We start from the raw sequence: 13,266 nt of genomic DNA, 5'->3' as shown, positions 1-13,266 counted from the left end.
ATCCTTTCTTGGGTGTGGATCTCAAAACTGCTCACAACACTCTAAATGTGGTCTGACCAATGCTTTATAAAGCCTCAGCATTACATCCTTGCATTTATATTCTAGTTCCCTTGAATATTAATAAGAAGAGACAAATCCCAAATCTCCCCAAGGGGCCTTTGCTCCTTTCATTGCAACAGTGTCCTGACATTTCAATGTCCTGTATTTTCACTGGGTTATCTGTTACATATGTGCCAGGGTAGACTGAACTCATGTCCAGCTGAGTTCCTCTAGCATTTTGTGTGTTACTTCAGCAACTCTTATTCATTACAATGGAGAACGATAGCTGAAAAAGAAAAAAAAAGTTTAGAACTCTACGTTAAATAATGCATTAATTAAATGCACATAATATGAAGATATCATTATAAACTTTTAAATAAAGTCTCATAAATTTTAAGATGCAAAATCTTTTCCAAAGTCAGAGATATGTTCTGCATTTGACAGTACAGCATGTGGCTTGGTTCTCAATGGGTACAGTCATGCTGTTTACTCTGGAAAAGGGCTTGTCTTGTACAGAGCTTTGCTGTTTGGAAGCTGACTTTGGAAAATTGCTTCTGCTAAGCCTGATATTGGGGGGGGGGGGTACCTTACAGCTTGCTCTGATCTGATGGGGGGGCAGCAGGTGGGGCGGGGGCACTTTGCAGCTTGCTCCTGGTGCGCTCTTGTGCATCAATGCTAATATTTCTCATTGCAGCATCTGGGTATCTACGGACCTCTACGATGTCGGGAGATCTATGCACTGGACAAGCTTCTGCGAGAAGCCCAAATTCTAGAAGTGATCTCCAGACTGAGCGAGGACAAATCTGGATACATAAGCACTGCTGAGGAGGGTGAGTGAGATATCTCACAGACCTGCCTTCACCACAATGCACCGGCTCTTCCTGCTCCATCCCTTCCCCTCTTCACAGTCATTGCGTTGATCCCCATTTGGATCGGGCAGGCTTGCCATGTCAGTCATTGTTCTTTTCCCCGTGAGCTTTGATTGACCAGTGGCTCTGCAGGAGGTGCACGCCTTGGCATCTCACTGCAAGCTCTCCCCTACCCTGAGAAACCAATACCTCCTGGTTTTGTTGCTGCTTTGTAAATAAATAAAACTGCCGCGCAAGTGGAAGTTGTTTGCGGCATTTTTCTTCATTGTGTAATTGCTTTTCCCTCAGTTATGCCACTGATGAAAGACAAAACTGTCTTCTCGTTCTGGACGCACTGTACTGAGAGCCCAAACCTCTACAGCGCCACGGTGGAACGGGTCCTCCAGAAGCTGAACTCTAGTTTTGGCAGCAGAGTGAATGAACAGTACTCTGGCCCGGCAGAAGCAGGTGAGTGGCCACAGTCAACTCGACAGCAAGACATAAATCGTGTCAAAGCAGAACTCTTAAAAAAGGTATGATGTGATATTTTCATCCCCAAGGTTGGTGTCTATGGAATAGGTGTTAGATAACAGCAAGCAGGCTACAGAACAACAGATCGTAAACACGAGAGGTTCTGCAGATACTGGAAATCCAGAGTAGCACGCATAAGATGCTGGAGGAACACAGCAGGCCAGACAGTGTTTATGGAGAGGAATAAACAGTTGAAGTTCATCAGGTCCCTGATGAAGGGTCTTGGCCCAAAACTTTGACTATTTATTCCTCTCCATAGATGCTGCCCGACCTGCTGAGTTCCTCCAGCATTTTGTGTGTGTTGTAAAACAACAGGCATTGGGATTGAGGACAATAACTGTGCTTTATGTAAAATTACTGTACAGCCCTACTTGGGGAGATCAAGTGAAGATTGGTTGAGAAGCAGTTTACAATTTAGCTTTGGAATCGGAAATTCAGTACCTAAATTTGGAGGGAACACGAAGTAAGTCCTTTCTCTTCTCGCTTTCCTCCAACCGAAAACCCTGTAATCTCTGCCCTCTATTCGATGTGAAAGGTTGAGTGATTGATGAAATGTTAACCGCTGCCTGATCTTCTGAACGTTTCCACATTCATTCATTTTCTTCGCTAAAGTAGAGGCTGTAGTCATCACAAAGGAGGCTCAAAAATAAAGCAAGAACCTGATAAATGAGGCTCATAGGGGAAATTTTAACAAAAAGTACTTGTGAGGTGGAGCATTATGTTTAGAACAACACAGAGCCTCAACATGTTTAGGTATTTATCAAAATATAAAAGAACAAAGAACTCTAAGGGATAAACATGATCATTTATTAAAAACAATAACAGATTGACATAGCATTTTTAAAACAAAACAATCTTAAGTACTGTGTTTATTAACAAAAAGATAAAATTTAAAAGTCAGAAGTTGTATGCTTTCATCGAACTTGATCTTCCCAGGGAGGGCTGTGTATATTTGTACATTTTCTATAGAGCTGCTCTCCCCCCAGCCCCATCACAAAGTCACTCAGGAAAAGGGAATTGCATTGCACAGAAGGGAAGACCTGATACAGAACTTTAAGGTAATGAAGCGGTTTGTTTGGGTTGATGCAGAAGTCACCGTGTGATGAGAATCTGCCCTATACAATCTGCCTGAGGTATCACAGATTTAGGTACTTAAAGTTCTGATGCATTTCCGTCTGCCATGTTTCTGCAATTATGTGTGATTCATAGTTTGGACAAGTTATTGCCATCTGAAAGCTGGTTTTCTATGAACTTGCATGTAAAGTGTTTGTTATTATGATGTAGAATTAGATTAATTTAGCACTTCAGTTTGGATTCTGCTAAATGTAGATGATGCTACAGTTGGCTATTTATTCTACAGGTAGGATTTTATTAATATCTCAAAATATTTTGATTTACCCTTGCAGTTTTTATCAAATTAGTGGAAAGGATTTTGGACAGAACGTTACCAAAACGTGCCCGAAGCGGAAATGCAGAGCTGCTGACGATCTTCCAGTACTTGGGCCACATTGAGGAACAGAACGTTCCCTCCTTGCCGGCCTACATCATGGAGCTGGCAGAGGAAGGTACAATGTTGCTTTTTAATGTCACAAAACGACACAGTGGATCTTGTGCTGCAGCTTTCATTCTTCAACTCCAGATCTTTTCAACAAATCCATCCCTCCCTGAGCCGGTTAGCATGGAAGCGGGAACTTTGACCCACCAAGTTCCAGCTGACCGTCAACTAACCATTTACAATCCCCCTATTTCTGGAAAAAGGATCATATCACATTTTCCACAATGCAAAGCTGTTTCATCTGCATTCATCAAGAAACACAAGTTGATCAAAAAAAAATTACTTTATTTTTTTCTCTCATACATACTTCCTGAGCATTTTTCCCTATCTCATAAGCTTTTGGAATTTGGATTTTCCAAAGGCGCGTTTCTGTTATCCAAGCAACTATAACAGGAAGGCAACATACATCAAAGTTGCTGGTGAACGCAGCAGGCCAAGCAGCATCTATAGGAAGAGGCGCAGTCGACGTTTCAGGCCGAGACCCTTCGTCAGGACTGGTCTCTTCCTATAGATGCTGCTTGGCCTGCTGCGTTCACCAGCAACTTTGATGTATGTTGCTTGAATTTCCAGCATCTGCAGAATTCCTGTTGTTTGCGTTAAAATAACAGGAAGGCCCCTGTGCTCCTGTGTTAATCCCACTTTTTGTTCTCCCCACATGGTTGTCAGTTTATAAAGTCACAGACTAGTGGGGCACGGGAACAGAAACTTGTCCGTGCTAACGAAGATGCCCATCTAAACAAGTCCCATTTGCAAGCGTTTGATCCACATCCCTCCAAATCTTTTTTGGCCGGTTATCTTTTAAATATTGTTACAGTATACCTGCCCCTTCTCTTCCCAGATTCTTCGTGCTAGTGGCAATTTGCAGTGGCCAATACGTTCCTCCTTTTTTATGTGAGCTACCTTGGGTCCTCCCTCTAGAGTAGTACAGCGGTCAGTGCTGCAGAGTTGCAGGACACGTTGCATTGCTGTTTAGCAGAGACTGGCAATATTATATGACAGACATCCCACCCTGCAAAAACTCATTTCAGGGAGGTAGCACCATCAATTTGCGGGAGACTTCCTGGAGAGGTGGGATGTCTGCAATAGAGTAGCTCCTTAGCAGCTGGCCAGCTAGTTTAATAACGTTAGCTATGCTAATGAATGAATAACACCTGTTAAACTCACCTCAACATGTCTTTTACAGTCTTAACCCACTGTGGGCAATAGAAAAGTCACCTTTGCAAACAGTGCAGCGAGCAACACTGTCATTATTTTGACCCCTATTAGGCAGGGGTACACTTTAGTGTAGTCTGGGGCGACGTATGTTTTATATTTTCTTTGGAACACTCTGCCATGGCGCGCTCTCGCTCTCTCTCTCGTGGTCACTAGCGTGCTGTCAAGTGCTCTGGCTTTTTCTCTCTCGCTGGCTCTGTCCCCCTCTCTCACTCGTGCTCTCTCGCTTTCTCTCTCGCTCTCTCTCGCACGTTCTCTCTCTCTCTCGCAGTCGCTCTCGCGCTCTCTCTTGCTTTTCTCTCGCTCGCTCTCAAAAAAATTGATTTCTGTGATATTGTATATAATTTGCGGGCATCAGGGAGCCACTATTAATATGCAGGAGACTCCTGGGAGAGGTGGGATGTCTGATATGATTAGTGTCTGTGGAGAGGCCTGGTTTAATTAACCAGAATTGGACAGCTGCCAAGATTATGAAGTCAGTGCTTTCACTTACTGACAAATAAATTACATCTATTATCTGAAGCAAAATCATGATTTTTAAAAGCGAAAAACACAAGGTTGAGTTTAGTTGTCGAGTAAGTTGTCTTGCATCTCTTGGTCCTCTCACAAGCGTGCAGTGTTGCCTCCGATCTGTGCAGCTGTATCTAAACAGAAGGGAAGAGAGGTGCTTGCCGCAGGGGATGTGCCCAAAGTATATTATCTATATGCGGTTTGAACAGAATGGGAACTGCTCCACATTTAAATGGTAACCGTGGGAAACTATTATTACTATTTTTCTTAACAACTAATACCATTACTTAGCCTAACAGATTAGAATTACCACTGTACATAATTATCTATTTAAGTGTCTAATTTCCTTTTATATCATCTCAATGTGTACTTAAGAATGTATAAATAATTATAGTTTTATACATATAAAAGATGGAAAAGGTTATACGTGTGAAAAAAGTACATGATACTTGTGAATTCCTTATCCAAATAAAAATAAAATTAAAAAAAAAAATAAATGGTGACCGTGGCCAGTGTGGCCACAACTCTTTACTTGTGCCAGTTCCACATGGTTCTCAATTCCTACCTCTTTCTCAAGTTCCTCATGCGATCTAGCCTCAGCCTGCTGGGGCTAGAAAATTCAAAAGATTCAGCATCCTCTGCAAGACAGAGTTCCCATGCACCTCAGTTTTAAATGACTGCCCCCGTACTTTTAACTAAGTTCCCCGTTGAAGACTCTCCTGCCAGCTAAAACATCACTATATCTATCCTGCCCCATTGCGTGCTTCAGTGAGATCACACCTTGTTCTTCTAGATTCCAAAGAAAGTAGATGCAACTTTGTCAGCTGCCTGCTATAGGACAGCCCTGTCACCCTGTGTATCAGCCTGGTGAATGAATCTTTTCCGGCTAGCTGCCAATGGGCTTGGAGGTCCTTAACTCATCTGAGAGAGTAGAACTGTTGGCGAATCTTAGATTTCTGTGTGTGGTCTCACTCCCAGCTGCACTCTTTCCGTATCTTGCAGTATTCCTGGTGCAGAACCTGCAGTCCTCTGATAAGGATGTGGTGCTGAGGGCTCTGAAGCATCTCTCAGGCAGCCAGCTGCAGAAGGATGGACTGAAGGCGGTTGGCCTACTGCTGCTGGAAGAGAACACCAAGATATGCAACACGGCCGCTTCCCTGTTGAGAAACCTGGCAGAAGACCCTAAGTTCCGTGAGAAGGTCAGGAGTGACAAAACTGCACACATTTTCACTTTGCTTGCAGTAGACCAGCAGCTTCTGGGGTCGGTGGTGAGGGAGGGTGATGGATGCGGGGGGGGTGGGGGGTGGTCAATATACCATGCAAACACTTTTCCTTCAGAGCTCAGAAGCTTAGCTGAGATAGAATACCAGGCAGCTGAGCATGTCACCATTGTTGTGTATTGTACCTGAGCAGGAGACGGATGGCCCAGTACTGTGTAAAATGCCTGGGCAGGCACTCTACCAAAAAAAGCTCAAGAGGCTGTTGACAGGGTCATGTCAAAGCAGGACAGAGTGTTTTCACTTGAACATGTTACACTTCATTGACGTCTTGATCCAGATGTTTCACATCATGAAAGAAGTTGAAAGAAAGAGGGAATTGTTTTAGAATCTAGAATGTCACTGTTCATGACGGCAAACACGAAGCTCTGTTTTACACAGATGATAGGGAAGGGGGTGAGAGTAGTGGGATAATTGGACTATCAAGTGGAAAATCAATAGGATTTTTAGTGGGTTGCCATATAAAAAAGACTGGGTTGTATCTAGCAGTGCATAGGCTGAAAAGTTTGTATGACCTGTCACAGCTTTTCAAGTTGTTTTAGTGTAGTTTACTGCAGTTTGAATCCACTTTCAGAGTCTGATCAGATGTTGGAATGGATAAGATTCTCTGCTCATTGAATTGATAAGGTTACTCCAAATCGTAGATTTCCCGGTAGGGTACTTGTGCAGGGCATGGTGCTGGCTGTTTTGTTATAACACCTGACTAATACTTCTCCAGTGTCTTTCACTAATCACTGCCAGTAATGTCCAATAATGTGCCAAGAGGTTGGGCAGTAGACTCAGCAGGCAAAGGTTGGCACTGCGCGATGAATTATGAATTGTTTTTTTGTGGCAAACTAATGAAAGCGCATGTTTGTACTCAGGCCTTGGTTTGTTACTTGGAGCTGCTGGAGAACGAGGACGGACAGCTGAGGAAAGCAGGCTGTACTGCACTTGCACATCTCAAGGTAAACCCACCCTTCACGAATCACTATAGAGGAGAAAGAGCTCTCAAACCCAGAGGACCAGTGCCTCAGCTTACTGTGGAAATAGTTGTCAAAGAAACAGTCAAGGTGTACTTATTATCAAAGCACCTTGAGATTCATTTTCTTGCTGGTATTTACAGGGGGACAAAAAGACAGTTGAATTTTCCCCCCAAAAAATGGACATAGACAGGCAAACATCCAATGTGCAAAAGAAGACAAATTGTGCAAAAAAAGTACTGAGGACACGAGTTGTAAAGAGTCCTCGGAAGTGAGTCTGTAGGTCGTAGAATCAGTTCAGTCTGCTGGTGCATGATATTATCTGCAGCAGTTCAGGAGCCTGATGTTCCTTCTGCTCCCACCCAAACCCCTCTCCATTGTGTTTGAAAGCCGTTATGTTGCAGAAATATTACATATTTCACTGAATAACTTTTAATACAACAAAGTTTTTCCACATACTTGACCTAGTTATTCTAGTTGTAGAATTGATATGATTTCTTCTTAGTTGTTTTATTTTCTATAGTGATTTGTGGGGCTGTTCCTTACTTGACTAAGTTTAATCTTGTTATCTTTATGGATTCTGAGATCTTCGTACAACAGTGAAGATGTCTTGAACTCATTAAGTAAGCTATCATTAAGTAAGTTATCCTAATGTGCACAATTTGAGGCTTGACATATGCTACGCACACAAAATGCTGGAGGAACTCAGCAGGCCAGGCAGCATCTATGGAAAAGATAAACAGTCAACATCTCAGAAACATCAACTGTCTGCTGTTTTCCATAGATGGGTCTTGGCCCGAAACATTGACTGTTTACTTTTCCATAGATGGGTCTCAGCCCGAAATTTCGACTACTCTTTTCCATAGATGCTGCTTGGTCTGCCGAGGTCCTCCAGCTTTTTTTGTATGTGTGTCTGATATTCAGCATCTGCAGATTTTTTCCTGTTCTTGACATATGCTACTTGACAGGTTTTTAGTGATCTAGCACAGTGTATAGTGTGTGGCAGAGAGGACCAGGATGATGGTCAAAATAGCTCAGAACTAACGTGAATGCAGAAATCTAAGGCATCCTGAGGGTTTGTCACTGTTGTCGTGGCACCTGGAATGAAAGCCTCCTCAGAGCCCCAATGTCCTGCAGGTTCCCAATAGTTAAACTGGTGTTCTTTCCACTGAAAAAAAGGAAAGGTACGTTGCATCCGGAGTTTCTCCATTTGGCGGACTATTTCCCTCCATGCCTCTCTGATGTAGCGGGGAACCGCGTACGAGGCAAGTTACAGCAGTGGTTTGCCATTGCCTTCTGCCAGGTGAGTTTCCAAAGAGATCACCAGCTCATATCCCAGCACATGTGGAAAGCGTGCAGGGGAGCCGGCTGGATTCGAACTCGGGACCTTAGGTCCCGAAGTCCACCACTACACCACCAGCTGCTTTCCACTGAACCTGGATGAATTAGAGCTGATGCAGACTCGGCAAGACCATCCAAATTGCCCTGAAAGGTATTTGCAGGTCGCAAAGCAGAACGAGCATTGTGGCTTGCCACTCAGAGATTAACTCTACAGAAACGTCCCTTAGGCGAGGTGTGGGCTCTGGGTTGTATGTGCTGTGGAGCATGTAATTCCTCTGGTTTTTTTTTAAAACTTCTCCCAAAAAGGTAGTAGGAGACGTGCTCCAGCTGTGGCTGAGAGAAGAAATTAAGGGTGTTAATAAATCAAAGGAAAAGCTCAAAAGTGGCGACCAAGACAACAATTAGAAAACATGGTGTAACATGAAGAATTTACAGATATGTGCAAAGGCAACTATAAGGTGAAACTAATGAGGGATCCTTACAGATTGAAACAGGCGAAATTAAATTCATGATAAAGAAAAGGCAGAGAAATTCTGACTGCCTTCACCAAAGAGAAAACAACAAATCTGAAATTAGGGGCAAACAGGTACGTCCACAGTGAATGAGGTCTTGAAAGAAATTAGCATTAACAAAAAAATATATAATGGAGAAATTTAATGGGACTGAATACCAATAAATCCCCAGGACCTGCAGACCAGCACTCCAAGGCTTTGAAGGTGCTCGCTTTAAAGCAAGTGAATGTACTAGTTGTTACTTTATAAAGTTGTAGAATTCTAGAGTAGTTCCCACAGATTGGAAGGCTACGAATGAACACCTTTTTTTTTGAAAGCAGGAGAATGAAAATTGGGACTCACAATTGAGTTTGGTTAATATATAAGGGCAAACTAGTTGATGTGATTTTGGACTCATCATCATCATGTTGTGTGTCATATTATGTGGGTGATAATGGTCTTCCGTCTGTCTTTAGTCTGTTCCCTGTGGGGAAAGACGCCCTTCACACTGTTATTTTTTTCTCTATCCATGACCATGAATGTTCTTGGCAAATTTTCGACAGAAGTGGTTTGGCATTGCCTCCTTCTGGGCAGTGTCTTCACAAGACAAGTGACCCCATCTATTATCAATACTCTTCCGAGATTGTGTGCATGGTGTCAGTGGTCGCATAACCAGGACTTGTGATATGCACCAGCTGCTCATACGATCATCTACCACCTGCTCCCATGGCTTCACGTGACCCTGATCAGGGGGCTGAGCAGATGCTACACCTTGCCCAAGGGTGACCTGAAGGCTAGCAGAGGGAAGGAGCACCTTACACCTCCTTTGGTAGAGACGTATCTCCACCCCACCACCCTAGATTTAGGACTAAGGAAGGATAAACTTGTGAAGTTCATTATATTGGTTCCTGGGATTGGGGAATTTCTTTTTACCTGTTTGGGTAGCTACAATTTGGAGTCATAATCTCAAAATAAAGGAGCCAACTTTCAAGACTGAGATCACTCGAGCTTTAGTGAAATCTTCAAATTCTCCACCAAAAGTAGCTGTGGAATTGCAGTCGCTAAATGTATTCAGGACAGAGAGAGGGAGTGAGTTGTTTATATATACTAAAGGAATTTAGGAGTGCTCAGTGCAAAACAAAATACCACTGAAGTTAAAGATTAGCCATACTACTCTTGAACAGTTCAGCAGGTGCCCTACTCCCCAAGTATCTTGCACTCTTGTTCTGAAAGTTACTTTGGCTGTTTGAATTTTATTAGTTGGGTTTTGGAGAGGGTGTCACAATTGTACAGCATAATACTGGCAAACAGATTCCAAATTTCATAAAACTCTTGATTTTCTTTCTCCATCCCCGTTTAGATTCTCTACTTCTAACATTCCTATAGCACTTCACAACCTTGGTTTTCAATTTTGATTTTGGGAACATACCTAAAACTTTGAGACTTGTTGCTGTAGCCTCACTTTAAAAACATTTGCAGCTTGTGTTGCTTGTGCTCAGATGAAGGTGTTGGGAGAGCGAATAGTTCTACTGTCCTGCAGTTAGATTGAAGTTTTCTTCAGTGATCCCTTTGCGAGGTTGGGCACTGCGGTTCCATGTGCCCTCTAGTGGCCAATCAACCTGAAAGCAGCCTTCCCCCTTGCTCTTCCTCCAACCCGATCAGAAATAATAAATCGCCCTTGAAAACTGTTTAACCACAAGATTACAGGAAATTCTTAACTATTTTTCTGCTTCTGTTTCTCAGGCCAAAGAGAGCATAGATCAGTTAGTCTACCTTTGTCAGACTGATAAAGAAGTCCGTGATGTTGCAAAACAGACCTTATTTTCCTTTGGTAAGTCATTAACGTTACGCTGCAAAATGCCGTTTCATTGCTGGCGTAGTATTTTGATTTTCTTGTTTTAAGGATAATATTATTTAATGGTGCTTTATTTTTGAGAATCTTCTGATTTACTGGTTACACCATGTGAACTTGCGCCGAAGTTATCTTTTTGAATGTTATGTATAAATTCAGACTTCAATCTACTGTATGTTATTTGTTTAAATTACTAGTATAGCAACTCGAGATCTGGACTTTTAAATCCAAGATACAAGTTCAATTCCAGCAGGAACCCAAAATTAAGAAAAACGGCTTTTCTTGGTAATACGGGTCTTAAGACCACTGGATTGTTGTTTCAAACCTCATCTGGCCCGTAATATAACTTAAAAGGAAATCTGATACTGTTGCTTACTCTGAGCTCAATGTGACTCCAGATCTATCTATGCAGTTGAATGTTAAATTGCCTGTACTGTTCAGAAGTGGTTAGAAATGGACAATGAATGCCCAGACAAAAATACTAGAAAAGAAGTACTTTTGGATGTTGGTCATTTTTGGGATGTGGTGGAAATAATGCCAGATCCACTGGTGATCACTTGATATTTTTGTTTGGATTGTATTTCCAGAATAGGCTCCAGAAAACAGCCTCCTTCCCAGCATCTAACTTCTCCTGAATTCTCCTCTCAAAGCCCTTCCAACCTTCATCTTTGGATATTTCTTTCTGGACCATTTGCCCAGAGTGAATAGAGTAGAAATGGGAGAAGGCACCGAGTTCATCCTATTCGTCCCCATTCGTGTCCTCTACTCCCATCTCAAATTTGGTTTCAAGTCATTCACACCCTTAGCTTTCCCTATCCTGTAACCTCCTTAAGCCCCACCACTCTCTAAATGTTCCTTGTTCCTCCAGTTCTAACTAATTGTTAATCTCCAGTCTTAATTGTTCCTTTGGCAACTGGCTGGGCACTAAACTTCAGACTGCAGAGTGCAGTATTTTGCTGACTTTGATTGCTCCTAAGAAGTTTAGTGTTTGCCTATGATCTTGCACTGCACAACTGGAAGTTTCAGTTTTGATCCAAAAAGGACCGGACAATCTGATTAAATTCATGATTATTTATGTATCATTACAGACTGCTCTCTCACCACCGATTTCTTACTTGGAGATTAAATTTCTCTCCAAGTATTCAAATGATGTGTGTTAGTCATAGAGATTTTAACAGACCTAGTAAATGATAAGTAGGGAAGATGTTACTTGTAAAACTAGTCTGCGTAGCAATTTCTGTGATTGATTTAAATGAGCTTTACACCAATGTAAACATTTATTATGAACACTTCTGATTGCTTGACAGGTGAAGAAGGTAAAATTGCCTTTCGGCAGATGGAAGAATCATTGGACGGTATGCAGAGGCTCTTGGGGTCGGTCAGCATGGCTAGCACAGCCTTCTAAAATAAAAAGGACCTGACTTAAGTATAATCGAAAAATGGCCCGCTTCCTGCTGAAGAGAGTTCCTAAAGCAAGTGGCTTTTATTGTCAAAGTGTCAAGTAATCTAAAAGTTGAGCTGCTCCTGAGTTGAACACAGCAACACTCATAATCTGTTTGTAAGTTCAGGAGTGAGGCTTGAAGGGAAGTGAATGGTGCCATACCAGACTGTTGCTTGCAATAATATCACTTTCTGGGAATAGTCACGTCACAATGCCAGTATTTCACATGAATGCACATGTCTTGACTAAAAAGCCAAAAGCCTATCCGAAAAGAAGGCCTCCCTGTAAAAGAATCTACAGCCAAATTAGGACAATTTGTGAAAATGCACTTTGAATGTTGAGTGATTGAACGTGTGAATGAACCACATGGGACAGGTGGACCTTGATGAAGGGGCTGTCCTGGTCGACAGATGTCTCCAAAAGCCACGGCTAAAATATTTACACTTCTGCATGTCTCACTGCTCTGAGGCAGGAAAGAAACGTGCTGCGCCACGTCCAAGTGCCTAGTGTTACGGTGAGGAGCATACAAGTATTATGTGTACAATAGTTTTTTTTAATTTAATGTTGACTTAATTTGCAGTAAGGGAGAAACTGCAGCAGCATCAAATTTGTTTATTTGTTATACTATTTTCCAGATGGTGCAGTAAAGTTTCAAAAGATATACTTTGATTTTCTATATAAATGTATTATGTAAGTAAGAGTGAATTGTGGATCATAAATAAAGCTTCATTACATGCAATATTGTATCATATCAATAATGTACATTATTTTGCTATTTTTGCTTTACAATTATAAATACCCAATTCCATGTTTATCACGAGGATTTCATAGTACTTGGCATATATTATTGTACTTACACATACTAGCTACAAGATGATTGATGAACTTCTCTCTTTTGTATGGTGCTGGTTGAGGGAAGTATGTTACCTGTGCACAGGAAAAACCTCTGGGAGTTTAACAAAGCCATTAAATCCAACATAATCCCCAATCAGATTGTGCATGGCACCACTTGACAAGATGTCAGTTTTTCTGTGTCTAATCTAGCATGCATGTAGTCATTTAGCACCAAACATGTGCTTTAGACCACCGTGTCCACGGTAGTCATCAAATATCAGTCCACAGTAAACTTATTGTTCGGCACTGTCTGATCATCCGAATACCAACTAGATGTTGTGGGAGCATCCTTTGACTACCTGCTAATGCAGTG

At 42.0% G+C, this 13,266-nt stretch overlaps 1 protein-coding gene across 3 annotated transcripts in view; it reads left to right on the top strand.

Annotated features, from left to right (window-relative positions):
- The window catches only part of ripor1 (RHO family interacting cell polarization regulator 1), a 315,583-nt gene extending 302,758 nt beyond the window's left edge, over positions 1-12,825 (top strand). For 2 of the 3 annotated variants that reach the window (XM_063066805.1, XM_063066806.1), the window contains exons 16-22: positions 734-869; positions 1,197-1,355; positions 2,825-2,983; positions 5,698-5,894; positions 6,836-6,919; positions 10,510-10,597; positions 11,926-12,825. In XM_063066805.1, coding sequence (XP_062922875.1) covers positions 734-869; positions 1,197-1,355; positions 2,825-2,983; positions 5,698-5,894; positions 6,836-6,919; positions 10,510-10,597; positions 11,926-12,023 — 921 coding nt within the window. In that variant the 3' untranslated portion in view covers positions 12,024-12,825. The remainder of the gene's footprint in view (positions 1-733; positions 870-1,196; positions 1,356-2,824; positions 2,984-5,697; positions 5,895-6,835; positions 6,920-10,509; positions 10,598-11,925) is intronic. The other variant, XM_063066804.1, reaches the window with a different exon arrangement.
- Positions 12,826-13,266: the final 441 nt, after the last annotated feature.

The sequence above is a fragment of the Mobula hypostoma genome, chromosome 14 (genome assembly GCF_963921235.1).
Source record: "Mobula hypostoma chromosome 14, sMobHyp1.1, whole genome shotgun sequence".
In the NCBI taxonomy this organism is placed as follows: domain Eukaryota; kingdom Metazoa; phylum Chordata; class Chondrichthyes; order Myliobatiformes; family Myliobatidae; genus Mobula; species Mobula hypostoma.
Note: the sequence above shows the minus strand (reverse complement) of the source record. Positions and strands in the feature narration are given on the sequence as shown.